General features: G+C 32.4%; 1 protein-coding gene across 2 annotated transcripts; it reads left to right on the forward strand.

Annotated features, from left to right (window-relative positions):
- The first annotated feature begins 7,080 nt into the window (after positions 1 to 7,080).
- Positions 7,081 to 20,563, forward strand: LOC134704898 (solute carrier family 40 member 1-like). Of its 2 annotated transcripts, none has more exons than XM_063563684.1 (8): positions 7,081 to 7,160; positions 11,574 to 11,659; positions 12,761 to 12,920; positions 14,231 to 14,476; positions 15,696 to 15,905; positions 16,411 to 16,779; positions 18,425 to 18,811; positions 19,985 to 20,563. In XM_063563684.1, exons 2-8 carry the CDS (start codon positions 11,591 to 11,593, stop codon positions 20,248 to 20,250), a joined length of 1,707 nt encoding a protein of 568 aa, XP_063419754.1. In that variant the 5' UTR covers positions 7,081 to 7,160; positions 11,574 to 11,590; the 3' UTR covers positions 20,251 to 20,563. The 2 variants fall into 2 exon arrangements, with proteins under 2 accessions (XP_063419754.1, XP_063419755.1); XM_063563685.1 differs by lacking the exon at positions 7,081 to 7,160 and adding an exon at positions 8,860 to 9,020.
- Positions 20,564 to 22,908: the final 2,345 nt, after the last annotated feature.

Here is a 22,908-nt window from a genome sequence, read left to right on the forward strand (position 1 = left end):
TTTTTAGAACATGCGTAAGCAATATCGATTTGAATAAGGTAATCTTTATTGCGAAACGCTCATATGTATTTCGTTATCACTAACTATATTGAATATTTGTATTCTGAATTTAGAATTACTAAGTAACTCATCAGAAATAACTGTTTCTGAAAAAATGTTTTCAAAAGATACATCATTGCGTAAAGCACTAGAATATAGTGGGTCAAAACTTACTGTATCAAATTATCTTAATATATTTGCATTGTAGTACAGAGTTCTGCACGTATTTTTGGGAAACTCTCGATATTTTCTGCTGACTGCTAGAAAAATAGGCGACAAATACCAAATGGATATTCAAACTCTACCGTCATTTAAAAACTTAAAGGGGCAATAGCTACGAGATATAAAATACTAGTTTTGTCTATGAAATTCCCATAAGACTTGTGATATAAAATATTATCCAAAATGAGTAAAAAAGGTAAAATGATTTAAAAGTGATACATTTACTGCATTAATTTGGTAGGCCATATCAAATACGAAGTTGAACGCCATTGAAAAAAACAGAAATTAAAACAAGTTTATCTTTGCCTCAGTGTAGATAAAAACTTTATAGATTTCAATTACTTCCGTATCCTTTAAATAGTAAATAATTAGGAAATGCACTGATCAATGATATTTAATACCATCAAAGAATTGCAGTTACTAAGTAAGTGATAACATGGGGATGGAACGTCTAACAATAGTGGTATCGAACAAGTTGTTGTTAAAGATATCAGGCTTTTAACCATGCAAGTCAGACGAGCCTTTCGCCAGAGTTTTTAGTGAAAAGGTTATTTGTACATTGCCAAAAAAAAGCACAGCATTTTATCTATAAGCCCCGAAATAGATGTTTTACTTATTGTTTTGAAATCTTTAATATTACAGTGATTGTTGCCTTTCAATTTAAATAACACCAGGATGTTCACAGGCACTTGTCTAAAAACAAAATGTTTTATATGTTGTGTTATATTAAGGTATATAGGATATATATGTTCTGAGACCGCTGCTGGATAACTCGGACTAAAACAAAGTCGGACTATAACAAAATCGGACTATAACTAACTCGGACTATAACAAACTCGGCCTACCATTATTTATATGCAGAAATATATTGAACAAACTCGGACTACAGTACGATTAGAAGATTGTAATAAAAAATACTTATATATTAAAATAAATATACGAATTTATGAGATTATAATGAATATTTTTGTAAAAAAAAATCGTATATAGAAATGATTAGTATTTGTTATATGAGTTGAATTAGATATGTCTAAATGAGGATAATTAACTTACATTGGAAATATTATTGTGATTTATGATGTTTATTGACAAAAGATATTTTAATGAGTGGCGTGTGTTCGTGTTTTTATTGTGTTTAATCCTTGGTGTTTATGATTATAGTAAATAAACAAAGAGAAATTTGATTGACAGTGAATGGCTTCATAACAATTTCACTAATCTGTAATGGATTCAGCAATTGAAAAGTAATTATATTCAAATGGTCACATCAAACAGATACAATATTTTTAATTAATTGTTTGTTGACATGTACATCTATTGAAATAAAATTTGTAAACCCTATGTTTTCTTTATTAAATAGTATTACATTGTGCAGATAAATCACACCAAGAGACCACCATACAAAATATGATCAAAAACCAGAAATGCTACAATTCACTGAATTGTCTTATAATAATTAACACAACATTTATAATAATAAAAAAAACCTGAAGTCCAGTCATAGCCAATACAAGACAAGACACATTTAATTGGATATTTAGTACCCAATTTCGTGTAATAACAGATAGATTTGTCCTGACTTGGGTGATTAGATAGGTGTCAACAGTACACGTGGCATGATGTCATAATCAATTAAGATATGCATATAATAAAAACATATTCTGAGAGGGACATTATTACAAAAAGTAATACTGAAAAGACAAATCAGTGGAAATTTTTATAAATGAATTTCAAAAAGATTTTTTTTTGTACTTTTATTTTAAAAATATCTTGTTAACGTATTTTTTTTATCCCCTTCAAAAAAGTTAAAAAATAAATTATTTAATTAATTGAAGATAAAAATTCGTTTAAATTAAGAATTGAAAATTAATTTCGAATAACAACAACAACCAACATTATACTTATATTCTTCTAGTAGTCCGAGTTTGGTATAGTCCGACTTTGTTATAGTCCGATTTTGGGAAGCCGAGTTTCTTATAGGCCGAGTTTGTTATAGTCCGATTTTGTTATAGGCCGAGATATCATGGATTCTCTGAGACAAGTGCCTATGAGGATGATATCAATGATAATGTGATTTTTCCTGTGATTTTTCCAAATTCGTTTTGGCTGATTCGTACTAATGTCTGTTGATCATTAAGTAGTTGATTGCTGGATAGAATATAAGATAGGAAAGGAATAATCCATGAATAGACAGATACAATAGAACTTTAAAATTGATGATAGTATCTGTAGGCATATTTTTTAGGCATTCTTACCAAGCACTATGTTGTAGTGTCGTCTGTATTATACATTTCATTCAATTCAGTGCTGAATGGTCTTTTAACATACATTGTATAAATATAGATTCCACAACTGCAACAAGTGTGTTCCGATATTTCTCCACTCGAGACAGTTAAATTTTAATAATTTAATTTTGGATGTAACGCGTCTCCTGATTGGCTGACGTTATTTTGTTACGAGTCCATAGATATAATTCAGTCATGTGACCCTGACGTCATCAACGTTTTTTCATGGTTTTGAGTTCAATGGTGAAATCTGTTTCTCTTATGATTTTATCCTTCCTTTTCATATATTTGAGGAAAGTTGTGTACTTTTGATGTGACGTCAGCAGGCATCTTCCTACCTATTATATTTTTCAAGATAATATGCAAAATGAACATAGAACAACTAATCAAAATAATTGACTGAAAGAATCTACCTTAAACATAAACTGTTATCATAGAGATTTGTCTCGCCTTTTTGAAATTTTAATTATGCAAATGTTGAAATTAAAATGACAATATTTTAACATGTTACATAAGTTATGCAATTATGCAAAAGTCAACAAACAATGAATGATTTAAGTGGCTAAACAATCGCAATGCAATTGAGATGTGCCAATGATCATACAACTGCATACCAATTCCATTGACTAATTATAAATCATTCCCCTTAAAACTTCCTAAACACAAACATATTAGACCGTTGGTTTACCCGTTTCAATGGGTTTACACTAGTAATTTTGGGACTCTTTATATCTTGCTGTTCGGCTCCGTGTCGAAGGCCGTATATTGAACTATAATGGTTTACTTTATAAATTGCTATTTTCATCTTCCGATACTTATTTGTAAACTATGGAAAAATTTCAGAGTCATTGAACCATGAAGAAGAGGTGGGCTAATATAATCTCCTTGGACATGGTTCTTGCAAATGCCAATAAATTTGCACACCAAATATCATTGACTCAACATCATCAGTTCATCTCTAACTGATCTTATCACAAATTAATACAAGTAAACTCAGCAAAAGTTTCAAAGTCAATAGATAAAGAAAGGCAACAGTAGTATACCGCTGTTCAAAACTCGTAAAGCTATGGACAAAAACAAAATCATGGTAACAAACTTAAACTGAGGGAAACGCATTGAATATAAGAGGAGAACATCGACACACCATTAAAATGTAACACACACAGAAACGGACTACGCAATAGACCGTAAGTTAGGGGGCAGAGCCAAATTATCTCCATAGAAATAAGATATGCCAATGCTTTCACAACTACATACCAATTAACATTGTCCAACCACTAATGGTTCCCCTTGAATTCACCTAATCACGAATTAATACATGTTAACTGAGCAAAAATTGCCAAAGTCAATAGACCATGACTCACGGGGCGGAGTCAAATTATCTCTATGGCAATGAGATATGCGAATGCTTATATAACAACATAACAAATATCGATGAACTACCACTAGTGGTTTACCATTAACTGACCTTACTTCAAACTAATACATGTAAATTAAGTAAAAGTTACATAGTCAATAGACCATGTCTGAGGGGGAAGGGCCAAACAATCTGCGTGGACATGAAATGTGCCAATGATAATGCCACTACATACCAAATATGATTGACCTACCACTTGTGGTTCACAATAAACTAAACCTTATCACAAACTCATACTTTGTTGACACCACCGCCGCCGACGACGGTAACAGCATACCTATGTTTCGCTTTTTGTTGTTTCTTTAAATTATGAAAAAAATCACAAACCAATTTTCACCTCAATTATAGAAAGTTGTAGGCTACCAAGGTTCAACTCTCAAAAATCGATTAAGAATAAACAAGTAAGGTTACAAACAAAAACTATTGGAATAACATAACTATAAAAAGTCGAATAAATAAAAAAAAGAGTAAGTTTCAAATTGGACATTCCATAATCGAATGTCAATATCAAAAGCTCAAACATATCAAACAATGGACAAACATTATCCTATTCATGACTTGGTACATACATTTTCTTATGTAGAAAATGGTGGATTCAAACTGGTTTTTATAGCTAGCTAAAACTCTTACTTGTGTGACAGTCGCATAAAATTCCATCATATTGACAACAATGTGTGAACAAAACCAACTGACAAAGTAGGTAAAAATGTCAAAATAAGTGTACAAAAGTAAACATTGTATTATTATCTAAATCACTATAAAAAGAAATAATTTGTTTTCAAAGAAAAACAAAAAAAGCATTTTAGTAAATACGAAATACAAAAATGGAAAACTAGCGAGACTGCTGCGTATATATATTCACTGGCAATAGTAATTATATAAGTATATAAACATTTAAGAGATGTATATAAACATATGTTGATATAAAACTATCTGAAGTTGATTATTCATTATGTCTGACAAAATATGTTGCATTATAATGATTTTACAATAATCCCTAATCGATTGCTCATCCTCAGCTCAAATTTTCCATATGATACTAGAAAGTGAAATTTTTATGTTTATAAATAGTTATCAAAGGTACCAGGATCATAATTTAGTACGCCAGACTCGCATTTCGTCTACATAAGACTCATCAGTGACGCTCGTATCAAAATATTTATAAAGCCAAACAAGTACAAAGTTGAAGAGCATTGAGGATCCAAAATTTAAAAAGGTTGTGCTAAATACCTTAGGTAATCTAGCCTGGGATAAGAAAATCCCTACTTTTTCGATAAATTCAAATATTTGTAAACATGAAATTTATAAAAATGACCACGATATTGAAATTCATGTCATTACCGAAGTGTTGACTTCTGGGCTGGTGAAACCTCGGAGAGTAAACGTCCACCAGCAGTGGCATCAACCCAGTGGTGTAAATAGTTACCAAAGATACCAGGATTATAATCTAGTCACCAAACGCGCGTTTCGTCTACATAAGACTTATCAGTGACGCTCATATCAAAATATTTATAAAGTTAAACAAGTACAAAGTTGAAGAGCATTGAGGATCCAAAATTTCAAAAGGTTGTGCCAAATACGGCTAAGGTAATATATGCCTTGGATAAGAAAATCCTTAGTTTTTCGATAAATTCAAACTTTTGTAAACAGGAAATTTATAAAAATGACCACATTATTGATATTTTTGGTGTTGACTACTGGGCTTAATAGTGGAAAATTTTATAAGTTGTACAACAAATAAGATGAAAACGGGATAGTTGTAAAAGTAAAATAGTTTAAAAGATTCGAATCTATTGCTTTTTACATATTTTTATATGGCTAATGACAACAATTTACATTCAGTTTTAATACTTTAAGGATGCTTTGTTCAACTTAAAGTTAACCAGCGTTATCATTAAAGGTCTTTAAAATACACTTGTCGATACTGAACACAAAGTTAATATCTTGTTTTGAGCAACTAATGATGTCGATAAAGAGGGGCCCTGTTGAGCAAGAGTGTCATTAGACTAAACAAGTCAATAAAGGGGGGCGAAAGATATCAAAAGGATATTCAATCTCGTAAGTTGAAAACAAAATTTTGTTTTAAATGGCCTTGAACTAGCTGTCAGTAACTACAAGTATTCTGATATCACTGCCTAGTGTGTTTTCCGTTTTTTGGATGAACAAGTAAATGTTTTCGTCCACTAATTGTATTAATTAGATGTATTTGTATTTGTATCAATCTGATGAGTTCAACCTTTTTCCACTGACTTTTGAAGTATGTTTTTATATAATACTGTTACACCACTGTTCTGGGTTATGTGGAGGGCTGGGCGCCCACGAAGATGTGTAACCCCACCACATTTTGTGTATGCTTGTCCAAAGTCAAAAGCCTGATGTTCAGTGGTTGTATTTGTACATGTCTACAAAAAAAAAGACATAATCGGTAAAAATGTCAAAAATAGTGGTACAGCAGTCAACATTGTGTTATAATCTTAATCACTATAAAAAAAAATGTAACAAACAAGCACAAAAATGCATATATACAAAACTCATTAGCAAAAATGAAAAACAAGAATACACAAATTAACCATAGCCCAATAACACAATAACGGGATGCAAAAGTACAGAGCCAGGTCATATATACCAAAGATAGAAACACAATCAAGATCGGTTCAGTTTGTGTTCAGACTGTTAAGTAATGTTTTATGCTTGGGCACATCATTATTCTACTAAATTGATGAGAAGCAAATTTCCCTCGAGTGATTCAATCAAAATCTCTCCTTATAGCATGGGGTATAATAGAAACAGGTATATGTCACCGTATATGGCTTTAAACAATCAGACAACCACATACTGTATAGATTATACGTTCACATTATACATACGTCCGACGCTATAGATATTGCAGAAATGATTGAAAGATGAACAACTGAAATCAACACAACCTAATTTGATATTCTGTATACATGATTTGTTATAATGCGTATCCATTTTTGGGGGTTTAGGAATACATTGTCCTATTAATGTTTACAAATATCCTTGTATGATATCGTTAAACAATTAATAAATATGGTTAGGCCTATTTTGTTTAACTTATATGAAGTCAGTGTAAACTAAGGATGATAACAACTGCTGTACAATGTTGATAAAATAGGTTATTTAGATGATAACAAAATCAACAGACAGTTTATGAATTTTATAAAATTTATTTCATGGTAAGTTCTTGTTTAACCCCGTGTGAAAGCATTGCATATGGTTTTTTTCTCAAAATATTCGATAACTTTGATTGGCAAAAGCACTCTGAATGCATTCTCAATGCATTCAAAAATTATCATTTTATCTCTCAACATATTCTTATCTCAAAATAAAATGCGATATGTATGACTGTATGTGCTCTCCTAGACAAAATTACAACACTGTATAGGAAAAGAAACAATCTTATCACGTTATTTTTATTGTAAAAAATGTTAATACAAAAAACGATTTTTTTTTCTTTTGTAATTGTATACGGTTTTAAAACCATAGATCATATATTCACGTTCTAGGTATGAGTACTCCATACAAAATGTGATTCGGGTAGCGCTTTTGGACCCAAAAAATTACACAAAATGATAACTCAGTTCTTAGAAAATGCCTAATGACCGTTATGAAATATATATAGGCTCTGCATGAATGAATACATAACTTTTCATAACTAAAATTCATTTATAAGGGATACACTTTTCAAAGTCCGTTTGTTTATCATATGTTTGTTTACCTATGACGATATAATTAATTTAGTATTCTAAGTCGTTAACACAATAAAACATGTCTTTTTATCTTGTTTCATATGTAATGTTTTATTTACTTGTCAACAAATCAAGATCTAAGTTATGATTTAATAAGTTTTGCTATATGCATGAAAGTAGCGAAAACTGTGACGTTAGCAGCTCCCGTGAGAGAATCGGATCTTTCGTAAATTACGTTTTTTTTTTAGATCGTTGAAGGATAATATAGCCTTCTAAGTGGGTTTATATGAATATCAAGATTGGTTTTAGTATGTTTTATTGGCCATTTTTCTTTTTGGGCCCATGTATTGGCTTTTATGTTCCTTCTTTAAGAAACCTTAATAGTTATCAAAAGTACCAGGATTATAATTTTATACGCCAGACGCGCGTTTCGTCTACATAAGACTCATCAGTGACGCTCAGATCGAAATAGTTAAAAAGCCAAATAAATACAAAGTTGAAGAGCATTAGGATCAAAAATTCCCAAAAGTTGTGCCAAATACGGCTAAGGTAATCTACTCCTGGGGTAAGAAAATCCTTAGTTTTTCGAAAAATTCAAAGTTTTGTAAACAGAAAATTTATAAAAATGACCATATAATTGATATTCATGTCAACACCGAAGTGCTGACTACTGGGCTGGTGATACCCTCGGGGAAGAAACGTCCACCAGCAGCGGCATCGACCCAGTGGTGTAAATAGTTATCAAAAGTACCAGGATTATAATTTTATACGCCAGACGCGCGTTTCGTCTACATAAGACTCATCAGTGACGCTCAGATCGAAATAGTTAAAAAGCCAAATAAATACAAAGTTGAAGAGCATTGAAAAAGAGATCTGGACGAATTATACGTAAAATAAAGGTTAATATTCTAAGCAATAAATGCTATATTTCTAAGGGACTGCTACATGGGTTTTTTAAGAAGAGGAAGGCATTTGAGCCTGAATCATGTAATATTTTATTTCTCCCGCCTTTGGGTCATTTAACGGATATTATCACAGATTTTGCTGTTTATTATGTGAAATTTAAAATCGTATTTTACATTTTAACTAGTTAATTTTGAACCCAAATTCTTGTCAGGTAAAAGTAGATTGAAAGAGGTCATGCTTAAAAATAATAATGTATTGTCTTTCACCGTGACTATACGTAGTCTACTAGTGGACAAATCCTTCCTATGGTATAGGTGTTAGAACAAGATCGCTTGCTGTCATTCTATCGACCTTTTGTGTACGGTTAATAGTGATAATCGGCATGTTATTATTTTGTCAACATTAGTCTATCAGGGTCACTTGGAAGTATGTTAACTAAAGGTAAGTTTTTTTTTCCGGTCGATCCTCCTTCGCTCAATTTTAATATGTCAAAATGTCTATAAATACATTTTTTGCAATCATGCATGGAATAATATACTTTTAGTTTGAGTAGTTTTTATCAACCATCAGACAGGAAGTAATGTTAACCTGTTAATAACCCAGATACATACCTAACAATTGACTATACTACATTTATACAATATATTTATACACGTACAAGAGGTACTTTTATAAGTTATGTTGCTGTAGGAAGGCTACAAGCAAACAACTTCATGAACATTCATAGATACGTCAAATTAGTTTACCACATCCGAAATTAAAAGACAGGCTATATCTATATATACACATGGAAAAAGTATTGCAACACCTTGATTTTTCAAAACTTGAAAAATCAGCCTCTTTTTTTGTATGATATACAATAAGATATTTGTAGAAATATTATTGAAACATAGTTTATGATAACATTGGCATTGAAACGAACAAAAAATGTTTGAAAAAAAAATGATTTATATAACCACAATTTTAATAACAAAATGAAGTGTTTTTTGTACAAAAAAATGCATTTTTCAACTTTGACTGTAGTCGAACTTTACCATGTCAGACATTTCAAAATTAATCTTCAGATGACTGTTCACATCATGGTTGATCGTTATACGCCAAAGAATTAGTACTTTGTGTGCAGCCTCCATTCAAACGGATAACCGCATCTTAACGTCTTCTGATTCCTGCCAAAAATCAACTAATTTGTTGCTAAGGTAGCAGCAACCATTTCCGATGAAGGGAATTGTTTATTTCATGATGTGTTTGAACTGGTGTGTCCTTTCGCGCACTTTTCGCCTATATATGCTCGATATGATTGAAATCTGGGCTATGATCCGTCCAAGGAAGATAATCCGAATTCCAATGGAACAATGAATCTTCCTCCACGATGCTAAATTTCAACTTAAGCGAGCTCTGCACTACATTGGATACGGAAAACTGTGTGTCTGTTCGTAAGCAAAGGTCTCCGAAATGGTCTTATCGCACGATAACCAGTAGGGATGAGTCGATCTCAAACAGTTCTTGTTAAAAGGCTCTTGTATGCCCACCACTCTCTTTTTGGGATTGTATTGTATGCAATGGGTTTCCTTCTGACCAACCTTTATTATGGCATAGGGGGTCTTCCTTATCTCGGAAGGTCTTTAACATCGTTTAGTGCCATTTTGTATTCTCAAAACGACTTATAGTGGAATGGTGATGACCAACAATACGTGCAGTTATTACAGCGACATCCCTGCTTCTCTCATGCTGATAATATGTCATCTTGCTGCATTTTAGAGTTGTCGAGGACCCATTACAGGGGGTCAATCACATAACTTTAAAAACTTGGTTATTTAAAATGTTGAAAACAATGAGGATGAAAACATCTGTTTTGCTGTTTATAGGTACAGTAGCTGCATGTGCAGATAAAAACTTACCGAGTCGATATATATTGATTAAACTCAGGTAATACATAAATAATGTTTAAGTAGTTCTATTTTACCAAATTATTTCACAAAAAAATAAAAAGTGTTTTTTTAATTTCAATTTCAATTTGGTGTTGCAATACTTTTTTTCCATGTGTATATAACATGTTTAATAAACGTAAATGTTTACTGATCATTCAAGATTTCCTACCGAGAGCCTTTAGTTCTCGTTGGATATTTCAGCTTCGTCCACCAATAAAAACTGACCGCCAACGAAATAGGACAATAGTATGGAAAAGTGGCGTTAAACAATAATCAATCAATCAATCAGACAATCTTTCCTAAAAACTGATTATCACCTGATCATATTTCAATCCGTATTCTGTTTACATGAATACTATGCATATAAAAATAAGGCTCTTATTGACATTGACCACATGGGTTTAGTTAATTTATATACTTCTTATCGCGGTGGTTTTTTTCCGTTTTACTTTCATTAAATCATTAAGCAAGTAAACTGTAGCTACAACATTTATATGTTATGTATATCGTGCACTAGTGAAGGGACCGGATTTAGGGAGTAAGGAGGAAATCACCCTCTCCCACTATGCATAGGACACCGTTGTGTGCTACACTATCTATGGTCGTATTGAAATATATTGTTGTTTCTTTAAAATTTCATTGATTGTTAGACAGTCGCGATCTATTTAGAATTGTTAAACAGTGGCGATCTGTTTAGAATTGTTAATCTGTCGTTGATAGAATAGATTATATGACCATTTGCGATCAAACAATTTCATACGTCTACTTGAGATCATGATATGGAATTAAATGTGACGACAACCAACTACTCACAAAATTACAGCCTCCTAATGTTGGTCAGGTTCATATATAATATGGCCGTGAACATGTTAACGAGCGTTCAATCTTCACTTTAACCTTGGACAATGGTGGAAACATAAGACCAAATTAGAGAGAACTATATTCCACATAAGTCTGGTCTTGCGTAAATTGAAAAATAGTCCTTTTTTATTTACAACATTTGACTAAAACGATTCAAAAGATCAATTTGTATTATTTCTGATAATTATATGTTGTTATGTTACAGACTTGATGACATAAGCCATGATTGTAAACAGTTTATCAAGAAGAAACAAGATTTGTGTTTATCTTTCACACTTTTTCACAACTGTGGTAGGTTTTTTCGAGTAGTTTAGTATACATGTGTGGGTTTGAATATTTGTTAGGAGGGCATTTAAACAACATCGAATGCAAGACAAAACAAACGTTGAAGCGGTTACACAGTGATGATTGAAAAATTGTTTGTAAGTTTGTTTCAATAATAACATTTTCTACATCACTGTTGACGGAGACAGTCATGTTCTAAAGCATACAATTATTTCAGTAGTAAAATCACAAACATTCTGTTCTGCGAGGAAAATTCAAAAACGATAGTCCCTTATCTAATTGCAAAATCAAACGCTCAAACAAATCAAACGAATGGATAACAACTGACATATTCTTGGCTTGTTACAAGTCAAATATGGTGGATTAAACCTAGTTGTTTTAAAGCTAGTTAAACCCTCTCACTTGTCGCATCAAATTCCATTATATTGACAACGATTTATGAACAAAAGAAACAGAAAAAAATAGTTAAAAATGTCAAAAATAGAGTTCAGCAGACACATTTATGTTGAAGCACAAAATGATATATCGCCCAAGCATATCAGCAAAAGAGTTAAGACAGGAATACACATATTTACCCAAATAGTACAATAACACAATGACGGGATGTATGAGTACAAAGTTACGTCATATATGTATCAAAGAAAGATAATAAAACATATGGACAAGGCATATTAGCAAAAACGAAAGACAAGACTACAAAAATGTTTTTTCAATAGCATAATAACGCAATTTATAAGTACAGAACAACGTCATAAGTATCAAAGAAACACCAAAAGGCTTATAGACATAAGGCATTTAACATGTACCTCTCTCTCTTATATATATAACAATATTGCTTCTGTCTCAAAATTCCTATGGAGATATGATATATGTTCTTTTCTATTCTTGAATTGCCACTATTGTCAAATGTAACATAATACATTTTCTCTGCATTCAGCACTGAAATATTAAAGGGCTGTGAAAAGCGAATCATTATTTCACTATATTTTATATTTTGTTATATATCTCGTAGCAAGTGCCCCTTTTATGAAACTCTGGACAGTTCAGTTCTATCACATCTGTCCATTAAAAAATATACACGTATGTTGTTTATTGATTTTTTTTTAGGGTGCACGCATGTGGTGGTTTGGTATTGGTCTATTCATTATAGAAGTGACTCCAGATTCATTGCAGTTGACTGCAATCTACGGGTTCAGTAATGGTGGTGCATTGTTACTCTTGTCGACATTAGTAGGAGATATCATTGACAGAACAGCAAGACTTAAGGGTATATTGGTATCTAGTCGTTTAAATACAAACCCAATGTGTTCTAATCTTCAATCTGATTTTAAAAGCTGTGTATTTATAAAATCTTGGAGGCTATCTGCTCTTTTTAAACATGCTACGGCTACATCTGTACTTTTTCACATTATTGCCTTCATGAACGTAAAAGTTTAATTGTGCCAGTTAAGCAACATGACTTCTAAAATAATTGTTCCAAGTAATCTTCATCTAAGCATTGTGTGAAAGACAGTTTATCACAAGACGTCATAATTAAAAAAATGATGTAGCTTCAAGGAAGGATAGTTCAGATGTGCTTAATTTCCACGCTACTGTGCAGAATAGAGGGACCTCATGGGTTTTTTGATTATGTGATTACTTGGCCGTTTTTTTAATGATTATTTGATTATTAAGCCAAATATTTCATGATTATTTGATTACCTAGGACTGTATTTTTAGTTTATGATTATTTGATTACTAAAGATAAGCAAATATTTAATGATTATGTGATTATATTGGCAAAAAAATGGTGATTATGTGATTACTAGGACCCCCCCATGAGGGGCCTCAGAATACAAGCACATTCGATATTATCTCTAATGTATGAGATAAAACGACATACTGTCATATCATTATTATTCATTGGATACTAATTTTCGTGGTTTTCGTGGGTACAGTTAACCACGAATTATAAATTTTCTTTAGGCTTTGTATTCAGAGTTTGGCAAACAATGAAATCTAATGTTCATAAAAAATTGGAGTTTTCCTGAATTGGCGAAAATTGATACCCACGAAAATAAATAATATAAACTTTATATAGCCAAGATCAAATGGCAAAATCAAAAGCTCAAACACATCAAACGAATGGAAAACAAATGTCATATTCATGACTCGGTACAGACATTTCCTTATGTTGAAAGTTGTGTTTGATGGTTAGCTAAACCGCTTGCAAGATAGTCGTAAAGAATGTCATTATATTGACAATAATGTGTGAGCAAAACAAACAGACATATTATGTTCCATTGTCAAACATAAGGGTACAGCAGTCTACATTGTCTTATTATCCTCGGCTTTTAATCGTTATCTCTATAAAATAAAAATAACTATTTCAACAAAAGATATAAAATTGGTAGCCTTCAGATGCAAGAAATCAGATGACATGCGTCAATGTTAACCTGTCATGGTTAAAGTTGAAGTTTGTATAGTGTAACAGTCTTGTGGTAGTCTAACTAATTACACCTTCTTTTTATTCGGATTTTACACCATATTTTCAGTTTTGATAAGCGCACTTTTGAAGGATAGATTTGTCTTTTTCAGCTGCACGCATAGCCTTGTTTCTAAATAATTTTGGGATCGCCTTGTGTTGTGTAGTTGTTATCTTTGTCTTTACTTTTCGTCCTGAAATTGAGACAAAGCTTCCAGAACAAGGACTTCTTAAGTTATGTTTCACACTGATTGTTATTCTTATGATATTTTCAAATGTATGCAATCTTGGAAGAACCTTGGTCATGGAAAGAGATTGGATTGTAGAAATCTGCAATAGAAAGACAGATAACATTGCTAGTAAGTTAACTAATTATAACAAAGTAAATAGATATAAGAAGATGTTGTATGGGTGCCGATGATAATGCTATACATCCAAGTCAAAATTTGTGAAAAGTAAACCATGATAGTTAAAAAAACATGGCATTCAACACGGAGCCATGGCTTACACTGAACGGCAAGCTAAAAATTGCATTGTGTGCGTATTAAAGATCATAACTTTGCAATATGGTTACAATCGTTCTTATACACGTTAAGATGACGATTAACCGTGTTTTTTTTTTTAACCTTGCACACGAAATAACATACCTAGAAAATCAAATTGCGTGTTTGCTATCTATTTTTATATGTAATATGTATGTTTATATCGGGTTATATGACCGTCGATTTGTGGCTGTCATCACGATGGTTAAACATATAGAGCATATATTAGAATATACCCGAAATGAGGACACTTATCATCGAGTCCATGCGCTGTCAACTGTTTAGACTTTCTGTAATTCAGACATACGCTTAATTGTGATATAAATCAAACTGAGGATTTGAATCAACTCGTGGACCTAATTGTTACATCAAACTCCCCTAAAAGCATCTAAATGATGTATAAAAAGGGATATCATCAATAATTTAAATATCGAGAAATTCCATACGTGGAACACTGAATAACAGTTGCGGTTGATGTTATAACACAATAGATTTATATTTACATGACATCTCGAATATTTGGAATCATTCAAATATTGTGCGCGGGAAAACATTTTTGAGTTAAGGTTACTCCAAATTGAATACTTGTTTGTTATTTATTTATTTTTTTTAACTTTTTTGGTACAAATATTTCAGTGATGAATACCAAAATTAAATGAAAATGTAGTTCACAACATTTGCAGGTAGTGACGATTATCTAATTCGAAGATGTTGTAGCTAGCATTTCAACTTAGAGTGACATTGCTTTACATTTTTTTTTATGCTAATGAAAATAAAAATTCGGCTAAGTCTTTTAATGAATTTCAGCTGTCTGATAAAATCATCACGAATTCTTTGATATTGATTAAACACTTATTTGTTAATATCTTTTAACTTACTTATGTAGTTTGTTTACGACCTTGCACTAAGGACTTGTTACCACGTTTTGAAACATATATTTTAAATGCATGATTAACACCTGTTTTTCGTGTTTCATTCAATTTCGTAAAGTATAATTTGTATTTAAAACTAACATTTTTATCTGATCATTTTGTAGCAATGAGTGCCACATTCCGTTTCATCGACTTATGCACGAACGCCTTCGCACCATTATTAACAGGCCAGCTAATGACATATGCATCTAGTATGTACGGTGCTGTTTTCATTGGTTCTTGGAACATCTGTGCGTTCTTCATTGAGTATTGGCTTATTGGAATGGTTTATAGAATGAACCCGGCTTTACATTCTAAGGATTCAACTATTTATGGTATGGTAAGTTTATTTCTTTTTGTAGGCAAACCACAGATTTCATATTTTGAATAGTTCCCCTTCCAAGCATATTAATATTGCAAAAATACAAATAATATGAAATTGTCGCCGGTTTACTCATACATTTTTCGATGGATTTCCTTAAAATTAACGAATTTGAATAGAAGTGTCATTCTTATGCCAATCATTTAGTTGATTTGAAAGGGGGTTTTGCATACATATGTTACATTATGTTTTTGTCTCTAGGAGAACCCTGTCTCCTAAGTGTTAGCGTTAAATGAGCGCATTGACCACATTCATCATTAAAATAGTAGTCGTTGTGAAACTCAAAATTACTTACGAATGAGAATGACAATATCAATCCATATTTTCAATGCAGTGTTTATTATAAACTATACTAGAAACAATAGTAATCAGTTTGTGTAGGTAACAATCGGATGCGAATCACATTTTATAAATTTACTAATATTAATTCAACTATTTTTTTTCTTTTCATAATACAGAACTTGAGGTGATACAGAATGAGGAATTAATGAAACCGTCTACAGGTCATCTGGAAAAAGAAACTTCTACTACAGAAAAACAACTAAAAGAGAATGAAACTTCTACCTCAGGAAAACAACTAAAAGAGAATGAAAATTCCGTGGAAAGTGTTCCAATAGCAGATCAAAACATGAACAAGAGCCCTCAGAAATCAGTGAAGTCTCCTGAATCAAATAAACAAGTGTCGTCTTTCGTTGGAAAATTGTTCTTCAGTTTTATTGCATTATATAGAGGGTGGCGCCATTATATACAATATAAAGTAGCAGTTGCAGGCCTAGCATTAGCGTTTCTTTACTTCACAGTGCTCGGTTTTGATAATATAACTATTGGTGAGTTTGTTTTAATAAATTCAGTAAGTATTAATTAAGGGATTGTGTATTTAGTAAGAGAACAATAGCATGCTTGTAGGTTAACTGTTTATTACGATTTTTGTCTAAACAGTAAATATTATCCGAGAGTCTAGACGTATGTTGATTCCGTCCGTCACTTTCAAATTTATGTCTATGCAAAGAAACTCATCAAAGTTAGGAGGCTTATAGAAAGTGTCGCCAGACGAGCGTTTTATCTGCATAAGCCTTGTCGAATAAAAAAATAAAAAAAATAATACTAAGTTAAATAGGATATCAAAACCGAAAATTTCCACAAAATAAAATTTTCGTAAGATGGCTTTTTTGTCCGAGTGTAGATTTTTTTCCTGGTTTTTTTTCGAATCATTCAACATTTTATTAGTTTATATTTACAAAAAAATTACATATCTTCAGTGATATTTCCTGCCAACATAAATAAAGGCAACAGTAGTATACCGCTGTTCAAAACTCATAAATCCATGGACAAACAAATAAAATCGGGGTAACAAACTAAAACCGAGGGAAACGGACCGAGCATCAGACAAAATCCCACGAGAATAACAAATATAACATCAAAACCATTAAAAACATGAATTTGGGATAGACAAGTACCGTGACACGTCTTATCGCAATGTGAATTTACACTAAAAAATAAGAGAAAACAATCGACGCAACGTTAAAATGTAACACACACAGAAACGGACTGCAATATAACAATGGCCATATTCCTGACTTGGTACAGGACATTTTTAAAGGAACAAATGGTGGGTTGAACCTGGTTTTGTGGCATGCCAAACTTCGCACTTCTATGGCCATGTGAAATACAACATCAAAATGACAACTCAATAAAATAAAATTGAGAATAGAAATGGGGAATGTGTCAAAGAGACAACAACCCGACCAAAGAAAAAAAAGCAGAAGGTCACCAACAGGTCTTCAATGTAGCGAGAAATTCCAGCACCCGGAGGAGTCCTTCAGCTGGCTCCTAAACAAATATATACTAATTCAGTGATAATGAACGCCATACTAATTTCCAAATTGTACACAAAAAACATAAACACCACAGGACTACAATATAGATAAAATGGAGAACACAATTGACTAAAAAACACACGAACAACAGCCAACAAAAGGCAACAAGTTCAGAATTTCAATACGCCAGGGTGCATTTTGTCCACACAAGACCTACTAGTGACGCCCCGATACAAAAGTTTGAAAGCCGAAACAAGTACAAAATTGAACAGCATCGAGGACCAAAAGATTCAAAAAGTTGAGCCTAAAACGGCAATGATTACTGTTTTGGTGATACATTTGGTGACGAAACGTCCATTAGCAGTGCATTAGCAGTGCGGTGTAATGCTCACCATATATACATGTCTTATAATTTGTTGCGGAACGAATGCAAATTGAAAATACCACAAAACTTGTAACAACTCTTTTGTTAAATATTGACAGGGTTTTAGCAGTTAAGTCTATTTTAAGTATCAAAATTGTAACATAAAGATTTCATTTTTAATGGCCCAATATTATGTTTATTCTTATAAAATGCAAAATGAAAAGGTTACGATAATAAACTCACTTTGCACATACTCTGCATTTGTAATTATATATACCTTTATTTTCTCAGGGTACGCTTATAGTCAAGGTATGACTGAGTCTATTTTAGGTATTATCAATGCAATATCAGCCTGTTTTGGTATTATCGCATCTGTTGCCTATCCATTCTTACGTAAACGTGTTGGGCTGGTGAACACTGGTTTGATTGGCCTAACTTGTCAAATATCATGTTTAGCGTTATGTGTTGTCTCATTATGGCTACCAGGTGGAACATTTGGACCGGCGTCTGACGTTCAGATGTCACGTGTTAATGTTTCTTGCACAACTCAACTGTATATCAACACTACCTTGCCAACCAATGAAACATCCTGTTTTGACACTATCGCCGATAAAGGTTTTGCAGGAATGTCAACTTCCCTTATTGTTCTGTTCTCTGGAATTTTGGGAGCACGATTTGGTGAGTAATGTACGTTGTTAGCCTTAAGATAAAAGAAAATCGATGTTTCTGTTGTTCCGATTGTTTTCCCCTCATAGCTGATATGTTTCCCTCGGTTTCGTTTAGTGACCCGGATTTGTGTTGCTTCATCGATAAATGTCTATAGATAAATGTCTATTGAACAGCGGTATACTCGTGATTTATTTAATTAGAAAATGGTTTAGGGTTAAATTGGCAGACATATATGAATTGTTAATTCATAGAAAACAGAACTTGTAAATATAGAACTTAAGGCTTGTTTGTGATACAACTACCAAATACCAACATGTACAGTTATATATTTATTATAACGTACATATCAATTTCAAACAAACTCAACTTTATCATCAAAGTTTAGTACCAACAATCATGATTAATATTTAAGACAGTCAAGTAAAATAGACAATGATGAAAGGATTAAGTTTATGGAAATGGATTTAGATATTTTTTTGTCGAAATTTATCATGAAATATCAGGCAACACGTTAATGTGATAGTGAAAGCAATCCTTGACTGCATAAGGCTGTATTTATATAAAGACTTTGCTTTTTGTTGAAGGCCGTACGGCGACCTGTATTTGCTTACATCTGCGTAATTTTATCTCTGGTTTATAGTTTTTGTATTGGCAATATTGCCACATCTAGTAATTTGTCATATACTAGTCATCAGAACATTATATTACTGTTGCCAATTAAAATAAACTTCAATTGGTTAAAGCGTGTGATTTCTTTATAAGAACTTTGGAGTTTGTGCGATTCCATCAATTTTAAGTTGTTTTCTTTACCTTTATTTGTATAATAATATTAAAGTAAATGAAAATTGGTGAACTGCTGGTGCTTAGACGTGTCCGACATTACCTGCAGATAATAATAGTTCTATCAAATACAAAAAGAAAGTCTCATATATTAATAGCAAGGATTGCATGCACATTCAGAGAAATCTGTACTCGAAAGACCTTACATATTCGATAAAAACCTACTTCGAAGGTAGTGAAAAACTCTTCAGTGACGATTCAAATTTATGAAAGACATTTTGAACATTTTGTTTGATATAAACCAATTATATGTAAAACGGTAGTAAATTCTATAGAGGCTGTTCATAATAAGGAAAGATTTAAAATCTTTGTGATTTAACGTGTTTTTCTTTGAATTTTTAGGTGTCTGGACTGCTGATTTAGTTATAACACAACTGTTTTTAGAAAGTGTAGACGAATCAGAGAGAGGTCTAGTGAATGGTTTTCAATCATCACTCAACAAATTGATGGACATGCTCAAATTTGTAATTGTGATGTTTATATCCGACCCAGCTATGTTTGGGTATCCAGCCATAGTTTCGTATTGCTTTATTTGCTCTGCCTGGTTGTTATATGCTGTTTATAAAAAGAGAACAACGGGAAACATACTGTGTAAAGGATGCTTGTAAATCTGAATGAACATCATTATACATGTGCAAAATATACATAAAGTTCTTAACATGAGGATCTCAGGCATACAGTTTTGTTTATCATAAAATATCTACGTAATAACTGTCTGCTTAGTTAAGGCAATTTAAAACATGTGTGCAGAAAATGAATTATTAAGCACCTCTGAATTTCGATAAAGGAAAATAAAAAAAAAAACACTTTAATATTAGACATCATGTCTTGGTATTAGTTGGAAATCTAAGGTTACCACTGCCAAAGAAAAAATTTTGCACATTACAGTTTTTACTCTGTTATTTATAGTTACACATGTTTGTCTATATTGAGCTTGTTTTAAAGCTCTCACCACGAAAGTCATACCATAAAATGTTACCTATTATGTCTGTTTGTTTGTTCACGCATCGTTGTCAATATAATGGAATTTGATGCGACTGTCATATAAGTGAGAGGTTCAGCTAGCTGAAAACCCAGGTTATATCCACAATTTTCTGCATAAGAAAATGCCTGTGTCAAGTCAGGAATATGACAGTTATTATTCATTCGTCTGATGTGTTTGAGCTTTTGATTTTGCCATTTGATTAGAACTTGTATCTAGAAATTGACAAAGAGGTTCGGTTGAAAACAAAATTTTACGACAAAAAAGAGGAATTCGGCTTCCCAATCGTGACCTTTATATTTTAAAACCAAAAGTTTCAAATGGTGAAGTTGAAATCATCACTTCGTAAATTTTCGGACGCCATCACGAGTTGGTTGACCGTTATGGAATAACCGTTTCACAAATGATATCGGATATGTTCCTTACGTCGTAACTACTAACCCCTTCTCTTTCATGAATTTGACCTACCGAATATACTTTTTACCGGATGTGTAATCACATAAGCAACACGACGGGTGCCACATGTGGAGCAGGATCTGCTTACCCTTCCGGAGAACCTGAGATCATCCTTAGTTTTTGGGGTTCGTTTTGTTCATTCTTTAGTTTTCTATCTTATGCCATGTGTACTATTGATTGTCTGTTTGTCTTTTTCGTTTTTAGCCATGGCGTTGTCAGTTTATTTTCGATTTATGAGTTTGACTGTCCCTCTGGTATCTTTCGTTATGACAGATGCATCACGAGAGGTGCAACATGAAGAGCATATCTGCGTACCCTTTCGGAGCACTTGAGATCACCCCAAGTTAAATTAGGGTTTGTGTTGCTGATGTACCTTTTTTTTTTAAGTATTTGTGACTTTTTTACTTATTGTGTCTGTTTGTCTTGTTCACACATCGTTGACAATGTAATGGAATTTGATGCGACTGCCATACAAGTGAGAGGTTTAGCTAGCTTTAAAACCAGGTTTAATCCACCATTTTCTACAGAAGAGTACCGAGTCAGGAATAAGATAGTTGTTATCCATTTGTTCGATGTGTTTGAGCTTTTGATTTTGCCATTTCATTAGGGACCTTCCTTTTGAATTTTCCTCGAAGTTCACTATTTTGTGATTTACTTTTTCCTAATATATATTGACAATCCGATAAATATCCTACTTTAGATATAAATCCAAAGTTCAAAAAGCATATTCCACAATTGGTCAAACGCTATTTCATTACTGTTAGGACGGTAATAAGTATCTTATTTTTAAACTAATCTATAAGAAGCCCCTTGTGTGGTTCATTTTTTAATAGATGCTTGCTCTGTGTTCAGTTTATTTCATGCGATACTTAAACAAAAACACGTAGATATTTGGCTGATGTTACGTATTGTAGTTCGTGGACATGGATTACATACTTATTTAATGTTGGTGGTCTCTTTCTTGTAAGCACAGAACAATTTTCTGGATGAAAACCCGATTTGTTTTCATAATTCCAGTTTGTTACCTTTGTCTTGATTGTGGATACAATGGTTGGAAAATTTCATGTCATAATTTTTCTTTTTGTGTTACATCTTCTCTTGATGAAAAATCTCTCGGAAGCCAAGAATTAATAATGAATTCCCTCCGATTGAAGGGGATTGTTATTATCGCACCTGTGGTGTTCAATGTAGCTTCTACGTGCAAAATACCATTGTTGTAACCATTCAGTAGAGGGTGACTTTGCTCTCTCTATATAGGTTTAGTTAGCTATAAAACCAGGTTTATTCCACCATTTTCTAAACAAGAAAATGCCTGTTCCAAGTCAGGAAAATTACTTGTTTTCCATCGTTCGGTGTGTTTTGAGCTTTTAATTTTTCCATTTGATAAGGGATTCCGCTTTCAGAGAAAAATAGTGGCATGATTTACATACAAAACCATGAACGAATTACAAACGTAATATACAGCAACAAGATATTCTTTTTCTTCAAATAGAAACCTTTAAACAAATGTTGATATTTCCATTACCAGATTCAGGGTGAGATTAGCGTTCCTGTGTCTTACATTGGGCAAGAAATTAAAAATAATTATTGAAAGGCATAATAAACATTATATAACTCCTATAATTATTCAAATCTTGTTTGATCATTTTTGATCTTTTAAGAAATAGAACTATTGAATAGTTTCCTTTGATATCTTTTGACTATTATCAAACCTTTTTTCCCCATAGCAGTGAGGCGAGTGGGTTAAGGTAACAAAAGTATATCCACTTTATACTAGATAAACCTAGGATCATTCAATCTAAATTATCATTAATAAAAATTGTGACAA

Source organism: Mytilus trossulus, chromosome 2 (assembly GCF_036588685.1).
Source record: "Mytilus trossulus isolate FHL-02 chromosome 2, PNRI_Mtr1.1.1.hap1, whole genome shotgun sequence".
NCBI lineage: Eukaryota > Metazoa > Mollusca > Bivalvia > Mytilida > Mytilidae > Mytilus > Mytilus trossulus.

Coding starts and splice junctions, on each gene's coding strand:
- LOC134704898 (XM_063563684.1), top strand. CDS start 11,591: ATGATTGTAAACAGTTTATCAAGAAGAAACAAGATTTGTGTTTATCTT. Junction 12,921..14,230: donor CAGAACAGCAAGACTTAAGG/GTATATTGGTAT, acceptor TGTCTTTTTCAG/CTGCACGCATAGCCTTGTTT. Junction 18,812..19,984: donor AATTTTGGGAGCACGATTTG/GTGAGTAATGTA, acceptor TTGAATTTTTAG/GTGTCTGGACTGCTGATTTA.